The sequence below is a fragment of the Anomaloglossus baeobatrachus genome, chromosome 2, assembly GCF_048569485.1.
Source record: "Anomaloglossus baeobatrachus isolate aAnoBae1 chromosome 2, aAnoBae1.hap1, whole genome shotgun sequence".
Lineage (NCBI taxonomy): Eukaryota > Metazoa > Chordata > Amphibia > Anura > Aromobatidae > Anomaloglossus > Anomaloglossus baeobatrachus.
In genome coordinates, this window is record NC_134354.1 from 433,534,809 (window position 1) to 433,551,928 (window position 17,120).

The 17,120-nt window shown below is 44.5% G+C and overlaps 1 protein-coding gene across 4 annotated transcripts in view; it reads right to left on the reverse strand.

Moving 5' to 3' along the window:
* BCAS3 (BCAS3 microtubule associated cell migration factor) overlaps positions 1 to 17,120 on the reverse strand; it is a 1,792,248-nt gene that overhangs the window by 1,566,913 nt on the left and 208,215 nt on the right. For all 4 annotated transcript variants that reach the window (XM_075336241.1, XM_075336239.1, XM_075336242.1 and 1 more), the window contains exon 8: positions 1,210 to 1,282. In XM_075336241.1, coding sequence (XP_075192356.1) covers positions 1,210 to 1,282 — 73 coding nt within the window. The remainder of the gene's footprint in view (positions 1 to 1,209; positions 1,283 to 17,120) is intronic.

The window sequence follows — 17,120 nt, forward strand, 5'->3', positions numbered from 1 at the left end:
AGATCTGCAACACATTAATGCACACCAGCAGTACCGAGTACGCTTTTCGAAGTGAGTACCACACAATCAAGGCTGTCATTTGTTTCAGCAGCTTTCATTACACTACATGAAAAAGCTGCATCTTGTAAATGTATATGTAATACAGGTTTGTAGGCTCCATCTATTACGACGTACTCTAAATATATCAAATATGGATGACTCGCATATATGTGTATAGAACAGCCATGCTTACTTTAAAATATAATGTACAACCAAGACTATGAACATATCACATTGAGGAACAAAGGATCATACCACGACCATTGTTAATTTCCTATCTGCAGGATAGGGCATAAATATATGTTTGAGGCTCCATCATTAGAATGGGGATCCCAAACCCCCTGCCTGTGTAAAGTGCATACGCACTACTGCGTCATTCAATGTCTAGGAGCCTGATGGGTACTCACTGTACAGCAAAGAACAATGCATTCCTAGATTTATTAGACAATGGACCCCAGCGGCGCCTGATGGTCACTAATGATTTACAATGGGGTCCTTCTAGAATTCATCATTGTGTCAGTCATTTTTTAGGCTTTATTCTTACTGTGGAATCCAAAACTGAGCCTTAGGCTATGTGCGCACTAGTGCGTTTTACCCGCGGATTTACCCGCGGATTTGCCGCGGAAATTTCTTGAGAAATGTCTGCAATCTTTGTGCAGACATTTCCCAGTAAATACTATATGAAAAAAAAATAGCTGTGCGCACACTGCGGATTTTTCTCAAGAAATTTCCTTGAGAAGAATTTCTTGAGAAAATGTCTTGAGAAAATGAGCATGTCAATTCTTTTCCGCAGGTACCCTGCGGATTTCGGCAGTACAGCCTGCAAAATCCGCAGGGAAGAACCTGCGGGAAAATCGCGGCAAATTCGCGGCTAATCCGCGGCAAATCCACATGCGGATTTGGTGCGGATTTTTTCCGGAGGTCCGGAAATCTTCCACTCCCAGAAGTTTCTCAAGAAATTTTCTTGAGAAACTTCACAGTTCTAGTGCGCACATAGCCTTAAACTACCATTGTGAATGGAACCTCAGTTAATAAAAAAAGATGGGGAGTGAAGCAACAAAATACTACAGGATAAGACTATAAATGAGTCTTCAAAAAGCAGCAAGTTCACTAATAACAAAGGGAAGAGACAAAAAGATCGATTTACTCTTAAACCAAATAGGGTCTTACCTGCAGGAACCTATACTTTTGCACATTCCAAGTAGTGGTCTTTTTTCAGAAAAACTGTCAGCCTTTTGTGAACCTACAAAAGAATATTAGAATATTAACAAACTATATATAAAACTATGCTAAATAGAAATCTACATACATAATCGCCAGTTTATATAACCCTATTCCAGCATGCATCGCGGCACTGTCAGTTGCGCAGCTGCAGTTCGCGCCCACATCATAGCCATGGTAACCAGGGACAAAAGTACAGGCAGAACCCAAATTGCGGTGAGTGACGAGACATGGCGGGCGGCACTGAGAGAGACATGGCGGGCGGCACTGACAGAGACATGGCGGGCGGCACTGAGACAGACGTGGCGGGCGGCACCGACAGAGACGTGGCGGACGGCACTGAGAGAGACATGGCGGGCAGCACTGAGAGAGACATGGCGGGTGGCACTGAGGGAGACATGGCGGGCGGCACTGAGAGAGACATGGCGGGCGGCACTGACAGACATGGCGGGCGGCACCGACAGAGACATGGCGAGCGGCACTGACAGAAACATGGCGAGCGGCACTGAGAGAGACATGACGGGCGGCACTGACAAACATGGCGAGCGGCACTGAGAGAGACATGGCGAGCGGCACTGACAGAAACATGGCGAGCGGCACTGAGAGAGACATGACGGGCGGCATTGAGAGAGACATGGCGGGCGGCACAGAGAGACATGGCGGGCGGCACTGAGAGAGACATGGCGGGGGCACTGACAGAGACATGGCGGGCGGCACTGAGAGAGACATGGCAGGCGGCACTGAGAGAGACATGGCGGGCGGCACTGAGAGAGACATGGCGGGCGGCACTGAGAGAGACATGGCGGGCAGCATTGAGAGAGACATGGCGGGCGGCACTGAGAGAGAGATGGCAGGCGGCACTGAGAGAGACATGGCGGGCGGCACTGACAGAGACATGGCGGGCGGCACTGACAGAGACATGGCGGGCGGCACTGACAGACATGGCGCAAGTAGCGGTGACGTTACCGCTCTTAAGTCTCCAGCGCTGCTCCTGCTTCCAGCTCATCAGTGCAGTGAATATTCAGTGAGTATAATAAGCGGCGGTCAGGAGCGAGAGGCAACAGAGCCAGAGACAGCACCACTGGATACAGGTGAATATAGAAAATCTTTTTATTTAAAAGACCCGTGTTTTCTCCGGGGGAAGGTAGGGGGGAGAGAGAGACAGAGAGAATACACAAATATACACAGATGCCACCTACACACAGCGTACAGCCATATACAGACACATATACACAGACACCACCTACACACAGCATACAGCCATATACACACATATACACTAACGACATGTACACACAGCGTACAGCCATATGCACACACATATACACAGATGACACGTACACACAGCATACAGCCATATACACACACATGTACACAGACGACACGTACACACAGCGTACAGCCATACACACACATATACACAGATGATACGTACACACAGCGTACAGTCATATATACACACATGTACACAGACGACTCGTACACATAGCGTCCAGACATATACGCACACATGTATACAGATGACACGTACACACAGTGTACAGCCATATACACACACATGTACACAGACCACACGCACACACAGCGTACAGCCATATACACACATGTACACAGACCACACGTACACACGGCGTACAGCCATATACACACATGTACACAGACCACACGTATACACAGCATACAGCCATATACACACACATGTACTCAGACGACACATACACACAGCACAAGAAACACAACACCAGATACCAATATACAGCACACAACAAGGAAGAGACAGTGCACAGGGGTGAAAGACGTCAAATAACGCAACACATACAATACACAAATGCGGAACGATGACATACAACAGATATACTGGAAAGCGCAAACAGTGCGACACATGTCCACTGCTCCTGTTAGCACCACTAAGCACAGACAGATGTTCATTTCACCGCACTCCCGATGCGATAGTATCAGGCCTATTTCTAGTGTATACATAACGATGAGATTCAGAGGCGCATTGTTCCCTCAATGCAGAGTCACAGCTATTATTTCTTTATTTTCCCCAAATGTTTGCTTGAGAACAAATGCTAGCAATGCATATTTTATGTTCTACAAAACTAACCTTCAAAGCATATAAATGTATTCCATTTAAAGAGAACCTCTCAGCACGATTTTGAAAAGTAAAGTAAAGTAAAGACATGACTGTAATGGCGCTGTAATACAGATTACATTGATATCTTTGATGAAGAAATCTGCTTTGTCATTCCTCTATAATCACCTTTTACAGTTTTCTGCTAATTAGATTTTGGTGCAGAGGAGCCGGCATATACACTTCTCCTCTGTCTGTGATTCCCCAGCCCCTGTGCCTGCCTCCTTTTTTTGAAATAGTGACTTGTCATTCAAAGACCAGAGGAAGGTGGAGGGCCTAGGGAATCACAGACAGTGTACAGTTTGCCCCACTGCACTGAAATCTAATTAGCAGAAAACTTCACATGGTGATTAGAGAACTACGAAAGGTATCAATTTAATTAGTATTATAGCGACATTACAGCTATGGCTTTACTCTGCATTACAAGATCGTGTGCAGATTCTCTTTAAAATGAATGACTACTGATCTTCATAGAGTGACTTGCACTGGACCTTCAGTTAAAAGCAGAAAAGGTAAATGTTACTTTATATTTAAATTGTGAAAACTTGCATTATTTGCTACCAATATGTCATGTATTATAACAATGCAAATTTATTTTGGCTAACACTACAGGGTCATTCACTTGCTTTGTTACCTAGAAAAGTTGCTGTAACATCTAAAACAGAAGGTCTATTGCACTAAAATGTGAACTATACGTTCTTGGGTTCATGAGAAACTGATGTTTTAAAGCAGGTGTTGAAAATGTCCACTGTTTATATCCAAGCTCACTGCATGTGCCGTTACATATTGTTGAATGCATTCCACATCTGGGGTCATAGCCTGAATGTCTCACTGTATGACTGCACAGAGCGCCAGTAATGTTCATGGCTTGGTACTGTACACTGGACTTTCAAATGGCCCCAAAGCAAAATATCCAGCAGTGTTAAATGAGGCGATCATGTCAAAACTTCAATATGAATGGTAAAGTGGTCAGCTGGGTCCCAGATTAAATACATAGCAAAAGTGAGAAGCAAGTAGTTGTTCAGCCTCAGTATCAGGAGGGCTGCTCCCCCTATGCTCTGTCTAGGGTCTATAATGCTCTACGATCTAGCTTCTGCTGGAGAATCTATAGCAACAAACTCCTCTCTTTGACAGCCATCTGCACCAACAGGGACATGAAGAAAAGTTGTCTATATAGTGTAACCCTATGAGATGTGGTCAGATTGGAAGCAGAATGAGATGTCTGTTATCTGGAAACAATGTGTCTCCCCTTCTCTGCCCCCACTTGTGGCCATACAATGGATCTGTCACGATGTGACTGTAGGATAGCGGGCAACAAAGAGTTCCTATACTGTCTCTCATGCTAGGGGACCGTGGACTAGCCTCTGGATTACCCCTGATGGTGGAGATGCCAGAGTCCTGTGCCTTACTATTCCCATGACCGGAACTAAACTGTTTCCCCCCTGGGAAGGAAATGGGAGGAGCATAATGACAACACAGATTAAAACAGATGGGAAAAAAAAACCTCAGACACACTGTAAACTCACTTGAACAACAGTAAGAGACTAAGGAGAAAAGCAAAATAAGTAAGACAGCAACAAAAGCACAAGGGTTAACACCACAACCACACACCTCAACAAAGTACTACAATTGCCAGTAAGTCTGGATTACAACACCTTACCAGACCAGTATAGAGAAGCTATAGCTTGCATAAAAGGAAGTGTCCAGCCAGCATATATGAGAGGGGAGCGAATGTGACTGGCTCCCTCACAGCATGTGATCAAAGGAGACTAACAAGCAGCCCATCAGGGATTAATGCTTGCTAGCTTGCCTATGAACTACAAGTCTTTGGGTCCATGTCCGAGTCTCCCTGTGCTGTCCAAAGACATTGCAGAAGTTAGTAGGCAGAGTGCCAGAATCTGTAGTCTCCTCAGATCCTGACGCCACCATGACAGTTGGCGATGTTTGTAAAAACCTCCTTGTGACAGGACCGGACTAACTTCACCCTTCTGACCAACGTATACAGCTCATTTCGACCTTGTAAAATACACCATTAGAATTGTAGATGTATTGTTTTGGTTCAAATGCATTCACAATTCTTTTCTATAATACAGTAGTCCCCAACCTTTCTTACCCTAAGACACCCATTCAACTCTGACAGATGTTCGTGAGCCACATAAAGAGCCCTTTGGGTAGTGACATCCAGTTCTTCCCACCTTGCTCCCTCCCATTCAGTATTCTAACAAAGTAGTCCTACTACACTATGGCATCCAGATTTATGCACCCATCTAATTAGCACTACCATCCTATCTACAGCTTAGCATGTTTTTATCTCCACCTCTGTGGCCAGTGTATGGGCATCCGCACCTAGATTTCTGTAAAGGCTACTCAAAAGGGTCACCATCTGGAGACCTGCTTTCATTGCTGTTTGATAGACCTGGAGCTAACGCAACAAGGTGACAGAGAGTCGTGAGTCACAGATTATGTGCCCCTGAGCTACAAGTTTGGGAACCCTGCTGTAATACATATAGTCTTTGTTATTTTGGCAAACCAGAATTATTAACATTATAAATCATATTTTTTCCTAAATATTCTGCGTAATATTTTTACCAATTATAACTGGATTTTTTTACAGTTATCAGAAAAATATACAAAAAAACACTGTTATACTGATAAAAAAGGCTCAAATACAAATTGTAACTGTATAAACAGCGCGCATCCATAAGCAGTACCTGCAAATATTTCATTAGTAAAAGGCCATGAGATGGAAGCAGATTAATTGCAGTCTCACTGATTGTGCTGCAAACACGTGCTCTGCTTAATGGAGTCAGTATCCACTTCAATTGCATGTGTGGGTGAAAGTCTAATCCATAGGTTGTGATGGATTAATTTTTTTGATATCTGGAATTGTATTTGCTGGTGGAATATGCTGGCGATATGCACACCTGCTCAACACTCTTTGTTTAATGCAGCTCAATGATTGAAAACAAAAAACAAAAATCCAGCCAAATCCATCAAATATACAAAGAGTTGAAATCCTGTTGCAAAGTCCTTTTCTTAAACTCCCAAATCCTTTTAATTCTGTCATATAACACTACAGCATTTATCAAAAGCTGAAAATCCAGACAAATCACACAATTAAAGTAATGAAAAACGCACCACCTGCCCTTATCTGGTCCTCTACTTAATAAAATGGTGACACTGGTTCACCTATCTGAAAAAATGTGCATAATAATTCCGAGTTACTAGGCAAGCTTTCATTTAATCAACTTGGAGTACTTTAATCACAATGAAGATATCCAGCCTCATTCCGATGACCTCCAGTGCAATTCATTTACTGCCTCGTGCTTACGGCTCTGTGTATAGCAACAGCCATTCACACGTCCAAAGCCACAACATTAGATTTGCAATATAAAGGTGATTAAATGTATGTATTTATGCAGGAATTGACACAGACAACATACGGACCCTTTGCAGCCCGATATCTCATCATAATGCAAAATTCCACCTGCTTTGGAGGGAGCAAAGTCCCCTCTACCCTTTGGGCATCTGTACAGTTTTATCAAAGGTTGCTCCAAAGGTATATCTGTCCCTGTATGAATGTATACATGCACATATACAGTAGAGTGCCTTGTTAAAGTATTCAGTCCCCTTGATTTTTTTCAACCTTTTCCCACATTTCAGGCTTCAAACATAAAGATACAAATGTTAATGTTATGGTGAAGAATCAACAACAAGTGGGACACAATTGTGAAGTAGAACAAAATTTATTGCTTGTTTTAAACTTTTTTAAAAAATAAAAAACTGAAAAGTGGGGCGTGCAATATTATTCAATCCCTTTACGTTCAGTGCAGCAAACTCACTCCAGAAGTTCATTGAGGGTCTCTGAATGATCCAATGTTGTCTAAAATGACTGATGATAAATATATTCCACGTGTGTGTAATCAAATCTCCATATAGATGCACCTGCTCTGTAATAGCCTCAGTGTTCTGTTTAAAGCGCAGAGAGCATCATCAAGACCAGGGGTGGGCAATTAATTTTTCCATGGGGCCGCATGAGAAATTGGGATTGGTTTAGAGGGCCGGACTAATATAATTACCTCAGTTCTACCCAATATACTACATCACTACACCCCCTCCATATACTACACCTGTAATAAACTACACCACTACACCCCTATATACTACACCTGTATTATACTACACTCCCTCCATATACCTGTAATATACTACACCCCCATATACACCTGTATTATACTACACCACTATATAATACACCTCCGATATACTACATCATTACACCCCTATATACTACACCTGTAATATACTACATCACTACACCCCTATATACACCTGTAATATACAACATCACTACACCCCATATACTACACCTGTAATATACTACACCTCCATATAGCACACCTGTAATATACTACATCACTACACCTCCATATAGCACACCTGTAATATACTACACCTCCATAGAGAACACCTGTAATATACACCTCCATATAGCACACCTGTAATATACTACGCCTCCATATAGTACACCTGTAATATACTACACCTCCATATAGTACACCTGTAATATACTACACCTCCATATAGTACACCTGTAATATACTACACCTCCATATAGCACACCTGTAATATACTACATCACTACACCCCATATACTACACCTGTAATATAGTACACCCCCATATAGCACACCTGTAATATACTACAACTCCATATAGTACACCTGTAATATACTACACCTCCATATAGCACACCTGTAATATACTACACCTCCATATAGCACACCTGTAATATACTACACCTCCATATAGCACACCTGTAATATACTACATCACTATACCCCCATATACTACACCACTATATACACCTCCATATAGCACACCTGTAATATACTACACCCCCATATATCACACACCCTGCTCCCCATACAGCCTGCACCCCCATATCACACACACTACACCCCATACAGCCTGCACCCCCATATCACACACACTACACCCCATACAGCCTGCACCCCCATATCACACACACTACACCCCCATATGTCACACACCATGCCCACATATCTCACCCTGCCTGTACCCCAACTTACCCCTCTCAAACACTCTGCACCCCTTCACATCCATCTGTCAGTCTGCAGCCCTCATATGCCACTCACCCTGCAACTCCATCTTTCCACATATGCCACTCACCCTGCAACTCCATCTTTCCACATATGCCACTCACCTTGCAACTCCATCTTTCCACATATGCCACTCACCCTGCAACTCCATCTTTCCACATATGCCAGTCACCCTGCAACTCCATCTTCCCACATATGCACTCACCCTGCAGCCCCCCTCCCCCACATGTCCCCTCTTTTCTCATTACCAGTCATCATGTATCCACATCTCCTTCAGGATTCAGTATCTTTGCTTTCTGCCCGGCATCCTGTGTCTCCTCCCACATAGTCACATGGGCATGACATCATCGCAGGTCCTGCAAGATGAATTATTCCGTCTGCTGTGCTGCTCCTTCTCCTGCAGGGCGGGCGGGAACTTTTGAAATGACACACGCAGCGCAGTACTGACAACATCAGAGCGCGCGCGTGTGTCACTGACAATTAGTGCCGGCAGGGAACAGAGGAAAGACTCCTGCGTTCCGCTGCCTGCACTGACTGTGCGGACCTGCACAGGATCTCTCCCTGCTCGGCACGCTGCAGCCCGGCTCCACTGCACCGGCTGAAGACGGGCGGGCCGGTCACAGAGAGCAGGTGGGCCGGATGTGGCCCGCGGGCCGCCCCTTGCCCAGGTCTGATCAAGACTAAGGAACAAAACAGGTACATCCGTGATGATGCTGTGGAGAAGTTTAACCCCATAGCGACGGCCTAACGTCTCAAGACGTCGGAAAAACAGGGTACTTATTCTGTTCCGACGTCTTGAGACGTCAGGCAGGAAAAAGCTTGTAGCGCCCCCCAGTGACGGAAAATCTCGGGGGTTTCAGCTACCGGAGGTAGCTGAGACCCCCAAGATTATGAATCGGGGTGTTTTTTTTGGACCCCGATAATGTGATCGCCGGTATACACCGTATACCGCCGGTCACATTAAAAAAAAAAAATTGGCAAATAATACTAATTTCTTTCTCATCTGACATGATCAAACATGTCAGATGATAAAGAAATATAAGCCCCTAGTGCCCCCAAAGCCCCCGGTACCGGAGAAAATCAACCCCCACCCGGACATCCAAAATGGCGCCGACGCGCGGCGAAAACTCCCGTCGCCGCCGGCTCTGCATTCATTTCCCTCCGATCTGAAATGATCAAACATTTCAGATCGGAGGGAAATGTCCTCCCCCTGATCCCTCCTCCGGTCCACCGGAGCTGTCTGGTCCCCCGGAGCCCCCTCCGGTTCTCCAGACCTTGCAAGATGGCGCCGACGCGCGCTGAAAACTGCTGCTGCCGCCGCCGATGCATTCATTTCCCTCCGATCTGAAATGATCAAACATTTCAGATCGGAGGGAAATGTCCTACCCCTGACCCCTCCACCGGTACACCGGAGCTGTCTGGTCCCCCGGAGTCCCCTCCGGTTCTCCAGAGCCCTCCCTCCGGTCCACCGGGGTCCGATCCGCTATATCCCGGTATCTCCCACCCGATCTGGGATCCCCCGTTCCCCCACCGCCCCCGCACAGTACCTCAATAAAGAATCGTTGGGCCCCCCGGTCCCCCGCGGCCCCCCTTCCTCCCTTCTCCGGGAAAATGGCGGGCGCATGCGCAGTGTGCTTGGCATAATCTGCCTCCTGCACCCAGCAACAAAAAAAAAAATTCTGATTGGCTGTTTAGATTTGAATACTGTGATAGATCCTATCACAGTAGTCAAAATGCCAATATTTGATAAATATGGCAGCATTTAGGTCTGCCTTTCTCCTCTCTCCCTTGTAGTTGATCTGGGAGAGAAGAGAGAGAGACTACGTGCTGCCATATAGAGAGAAAAAGTTATCAATTCACAAAGATCATCATAATCCATTCACAATTTTTCTGATCACCCCCCTGTGATCATCCCCTCCTCCATCATTCCGTCATCCTTCGCTGCGTCATTCCCCTAAATATTTTTTTTTATAATCTTTATAAAAAAAATTAGGGTTTATATAAAAAAAAATAAAAAAAATACTAGTGTTAGGTTTAGGTTTATTTTTGTTAGCCAGGGATAAAAACAAAAACCATGGCCCGCAGAATGTTTACGGCAGAGCAAGCGTACTCACTGCTTGCCTCCGGCAGTTCTGGGTCAGAGACCGAATCGGCCTCAGAAAGATTTTTCGGATAGCGGTGACGATTCGGCTTCCTCCACGGGGTCCCACACCCCGCCAGTTGCCACTGCTGAAGCGTCAGGGGCAGGACCTAGTTCTGCAGTCCCCCATGCTCTCTGGTACCCCGACCCGTCCTTTACCCCACAAATTCCCCCTTTCATAGGAGACCCTGGCATCAAAATAAATGTCACCAATTTTGCCCCACTGGATTTTTTCCAAATTTTTGTTACCCAGCAAGTACTTGAGCTCATCACCCACCACACCAACTTATACGCCCGCCAATATATTGCCCAAAAGCCAACATCTGTCCATTCCCGTTCCTGGATCCCCACAAGCGTCCCGGAAATCAAAAAATTTTTAGGCATTACCCTCAACATGGGAATAGTGAAAAAACCCAGTTTACGCTCCTATTGGGCAACTAAATCTGTCCACACCACCCCTGTATTTGCAGCCGTAATGCCCAGAACCCGATATGAGACCCTATTGAGATTCCTCCATTTTAGTGATAATTCCCAAGTCCCCCCAAGAACTGACCCCAATTATGACCGCCTTAATAAATTGAAACCCCTAATATCCCTCCTGAAAGAGTCCTTCCTAACTTCCTACAGCCCAGAGGAGAATGTTTCGGTTGACAAGTCCCTAATGAGCTACAAGGGCCGTCTCTCATTCCGTCAGTTTATTCCCTCCAAAAGAGCCAAGTATGGCATAAAATTATATAAAGTGTGCGAAAGCACCAGCGGGTACACGTGTAACTTTATCATTTATGAGGGTAGGGACCGCCAAATAAGCCCACCCAACTGTCCCCAGACAATTAGCATCCCAGGAAAAATTGTCTGGGAGCTAATGACGCCATTTCTTGGTAAAGGTTACCACGTGTACACCGACAACTACTACACCAGTATCCCCCTATACCAATCCCTCCATGCTGCAAATACAGGGGCCTGTGGGACAATAAGGAAAAACCGTGTTGGTTTGCCGGCACAGTTAGTGTCCAGACGTCTAGAGAAGGGGGCGTCATTCGCATTGGCAAGTGACAAACTGCTTGCCGTAAAGTGGAATGACCGCAAGGACATCTTCATGCTCACCACCCTGCATGAGGACACCACTGTGTCGGTCAGAGAGAGGGGAGCCACCAGGGACAAACAAAAACCCTTCTGTGTGACACAATACAACAGGTTTATGGGTGGCTTGAACCTGTCTGACCAGGTGCTCCAACCATACCTGGTAAAGCGGAAAACGAGGGCCTGGTACAAAAAGGTAGCAATCTACCTGATACAGATTGCTACCTACAACAGTTTTGTACTGTATAAAAAATCACAAGGGGCCCTCACATTTCTGCAATACCAGGAAAAAATTATTGAGTCCCTCATGTTTGACTCAGCGGCACCAGAGGCAGCCTTCGAGTCAGAGAATGCCCGGAGACTAACGGAACGGCATTTTATGCGTCTCATGCCTCCTACTCCCACCCAAAACCGTCCTAAAAAAAGGTGCCGGGTCTGCAGCAAACAGGGCAATAGGAGCGAATCTAGATATTACTGTCCCATGTGCCCTTCCCAGCCAGGACTTTGTGTTACCCCTTGCTTCGAAATCTACCACACATCCCACAATTATTAGACATCATACACTATTCCCAAATTGTGTGGTAGGGTTTTTCTTTCACATTTATATTTTCTGTGTAGTGAGCCCCTGTGTTACTTGTCAAATAAAATTTACTATTTTCATCAGTAAAACACATTTTACCCCATTTCACAAATAATTCCAGGACTTGATCACTCACATACCAAAGTGTTATGCAGACAAATTCTCGTTATATGCCCACGTCTGCGTACTCCAGAATGTGGACCCCGCAAATGTTCTTGAAACATCTGATCATCTAACAAATAATTCCAAGATTTGATCACTCAAAGTGTTAGCACCAATCATCTTAGTCTGACTGCTATTACAACTATGTCTTGGTGATACGGGCATGATAATTTTATTGGAGGATCTGAAGCTGTTCTGTAATTTTACACCATGGGCTTTACTGCATGGTTCTTGCCGAACCTCCTGTACTGGACAATACTTTTATAACCCTGTAGGGGACTGGTTGTTTTGTGCATATAGCGGTTCCGACCTTGGCAGGTAGGAGCCTGTTATGATGTACCATGTCGGCTGGCACAATTGTCCCTCATATAGGGATTGATGGTGCTAAACAGACATTGTACGACCAGTCTCTGAAAAATTAACGTGTCCTTCTAGCCCTCCTGGTGTTCCTTCATCTCTGGAACAAGCACAAGTCTGCCATATAATTGGCGGTATTTTCCTCCACATTTTGCCCTTCACTCCAAGATAAAATGTACAAAAAATCCATTTATGTGGGTTTTCAGTTGTTCTGATAACACATAGGCTCTGCAAATCAAATAATCCAAAATTTGAAAAGTGCACCTTCCCTTCCAAGTCCTGCCGTTTGCCCAAACAGACGTTTTTGACTACATGTTGGGTATCGCTGGACTCGTAAGAAAGTGGGTAACAAAATGAGGGGTCCACGTTTTGGTGTTACATCTTGTAAAAGTGGAAAATTTGGTGCTAAAGCATCACTTTTGTGAAAAAGAAGAAAATTTTCAATATGACAACCTATTGTTATAAAATTCTGTGAAGTACCTGTGGGTTCAAAATGCACACTATACCCCTAGATAAAATCCTTGAGGGGTATAGATTCCAGAATGGGGTCAGTTGTGGGGGAGCTTTACTGTTTAGCCACTTTAGGGGGTCTCCAAACACAACATGGCGTGGGCTAATGATTCCTGCCAATTTTGCAGTCAAATGGCGCTCCTTTCATTCCGCACCCTGCCGTGTACCCAGACAGTTGATTTCCGCCAAATATGATGTATCGGCGAACTCAGGAGAAATTGCACAATACATTTTATGGTGGTTTTTTTCCTTTTACCCTTGTGAAAAAAAAGCTACATGGTTGAAGTAACAATTTTGTGTTAAAATTTATTTTTTTTATTTTCATGGCTCAACGCTATAAAATTCTGTGAAGCCCCTGGGGGTTCAGGGTACTCACCAAACATCTAAATAAATTCCTTGAGGGGTCTAGTTTCCAAAATGGGGTCAGTTGTGGGGGGTTTCTGCTGTTTAGGTACCTTAGGGGCCCTACAAATGCAACATGGTGCCCACAATCTATTTCAGCCAAATTTGCTTTCCAAACTTCAAATATTGCTCCTTGTGTTCCCAGCCCTCCCATTTGTCCAAACAGAGGTTTCTGACCACTTATGGGGTATCACCGCGCTCATACGAAAGTGGGTAACAAACGTTGGGGTCCAATTTTTGGAATTACCTCTTGAAAAAGTAAGAAAATTAATGCTAAAGCAACATTTTTGAGAAAAAAATGAAAATTTTCAATATGACAACGTAACGTTATCAAAATCTGTGAAGTACCTGTGGGTCCAAAATGCTCACTATACCCCTAGATAGAAGCCTTGAGGGGTCTAGTTTCCAGAATGGCATCACTTGTGAGGGGTTTCTGGTGTTTAGGTACCTTAGCAGACATGTAAATGCAACATGGTGCCCACAATCTATTTCAGCCAAATTTGCTTTCCAAACTTCAAATATTGCTCCTTGTGTTCCCAGCCCTTCCATTTGTCCAAACAGAGGTTTCTGACCACTTATGGGGTATCACCGAGCTCATAAGAAAGTGGGTAACAAGTTTTGGGGTCCATTTTGTGGTGTTATTTCTTCTAAAATTGATTACATTTGGGGCAAAGCAACATTTTTAGGTAAAATTTTATTTTTTGCTTTTTTCATTCCACATTGCTTTAGTTCCTGTGAAGCACCTAAAGGGTTAATAAACTTCTTGAATGTGGTTTTGAGTACTTTGAGGGGTGCAGTTTTTAGAATGGTGTCACTTTTGGGTATTTTCTGTCATCTAGGCCTCTCAAAATCACTTCAAATGTGATGTGGTCCCTAAAAAAATGGTTTTGTAAATGTTGATGTAAAAATGAGAAATTGCTGATAAACTTTGAACCCTTCTAACTTCCTAACAAAAAATATTTTTTTTTTCCAAAATCGTGCTGATGTAAAGTAGACAAGTGGGAAATGTTATTTATTAACTATTTTGTGTCACAGAACTCTCTGGTTTAACGGAAAAAAAATTCAAAAGTTGAAAATTTCAAAATTTTGCGAAAATTCATATTTTTTCACAAATAAACGCAAAAAATTTTGTCCAAAATTTGGTACTAAAATGAAGTCCAATATGTCACAAAAAACAATCTCAAAATCAGTGGGATCCGTTGAAGCGTTCCAGAGCTATAACCTGATAAAGTGACACTGGTCAGAATTGCAAAATTTGGTCTGGTCATTAAGGTGAAAATTAGCTCCGTCACTAAGGGGTTAAAGCCGGATTTGGTTACAAAAAGATTTCCAAAACTTTAAACATCCCAAGAAGCACTGTGCAAGCGATCATATTGAAATGGAAGAAGTATCATACCACTGCAAATCTACCAAGACCCGGCCGTCTATCCAAACTTTCATCTCAATCAATGAGAAGACTGATCAGCGATGCAGCCAAGAGGCCCATGATCACTCTGGATGAACTACAGAGATCTACAGCTGAGGTGGGAGAGTCTTTCCATAGGACAACAATCAGTCGTACACTGCACAAATCTGACCTTTATGAAAGAGTGGCAAGAAGAAGCCATTTCTCAAATATATCCATACAAAGTGTCGTTTAAAGTTTGCCACAAGCCACCTGGGAGACACACCAAACATGTGCAAAAAGGTGCTTTGGTCTGATGAAACCAATATCGAACTTTTTGGGCACAATGCCAAAAGATATGTATGGCATAAAAGCAACACAGTTCATCACCCTGAACACACCATCCCCACTGTCAAACATGGTGGTGGCAGAATCATAGTTTGGGCCTGCTTTTCTTCAGCAGGGACAGGGAAGATGGTTAAAATTGATGGAAAGATGGATGGAGCCAAATACAGGACCATTCTTCAAGAAAACCTGTTGGAGTCTGCGAAAGACCTGAGACTGGGATGGAGATTGGTCTTCCAACAAAACAATAATCCCAAACATAAAGCAAAATCTACAATGGAATGGTTCACAAATAAACGTATTCAGGTGTTAGAATGGCCAAGTCAAAGTCCAGACCTGTATCCAATCGAGAATCTGTGGAAAGAGCTGAAAACTGCTGTTCACAAACGCTCTCCACCCAACCTCACTCAGCTCGAGCTGTTTGCAAAGGAAGAATGGGCAAGAATTTCAGTCTCTCGATGTGCAAAACTGATAAGGGTACTTTACACGCTGCGATCTCGCTAGCGAGCGTACCCGCCCCCGTCGGTTGTGCGCAACGGGCACATCGCTGCCCGTGGCGCACAACATCGCTAGGAACAGTCACACATACTTACCTGCCTAGCGATGTCGCTGTGACCGGCGAACCGCCTCCTTTCTAAGGGGGTGGTTCGTTCGGCGTCATAATGACATCACTAAGCGGCTGTCCAGTAGAAGCGGAGGGGCGGAGATGAGCGGGACGTAACATCCCGCCCACCTCCTTCCTTCCTCATTGCCGGCGGCTGCAGGTAAGGAGATGTTCCTCGTTCCTGCGGTGTCAGGCATAGCGATGTGTGCTGCCGCAGAAACGAGGAACAACCTCATTACTGCACATACAACGATATTTGGTGTTTGAACGACCTCTCCAAAACCAACGATTTTTACCACTTTTGCGATCGTTGAAGGTCGCTCGTAAGTGTCACACGCTGCGAAGTCGCTAACGATGCCGGATGTGCGTCACAAACACCGTGACCCCCAACGATGTCGCAGTACCCTATAGAGACATACCCCAAGCAACTTGCAGCTGTAATCGCAGCAAAAGGTGGCGCTACAAAATATTAACGTAAAGGGGACGAATCGTATTGCATGCCCCACTTTTCATTTTTTATTTTTTAAAAAAGTTTAAAATAAGCAATAAATTTTGATTAACTTCACAATTGTGTCCCACTTGTTGATTCTTCACCATAACAATAAAAATTTTATCTTTATGTTTGAAGCTTGAAATGTGGGAAAAGGTTGAAAAATTCAAGGGGGCCGAATACTTTTGCAAGGTATGTGTGTGTATTCTTCATAGGGCATTTATGTATTTGTAGAAACTGATACAAACTTACACATAGCATCCTACAATTGGTCCTAGGTCGTCCTACAATTGGTAGGAGGTCGAGGCCACACGGGCACTACTGCGATCCTCGCATGACACTTGGCTCATGTTGCAGCACAGCGGGAGCTAAGTGTCATGCGAGGATCATTGCGACTGAGGTCCGATCATGCGATCGGACCACAGCTGTGGGGGGCGGCTGGCACTTATCTCCCTCTCTCCTCCATTGCCGACTATTGCCATTCTTGCCCAGCACTCGCGGTACACCAGTGTACTGTGAGTGCAGTGCGATTTTTTTCTTGCCCCATAGA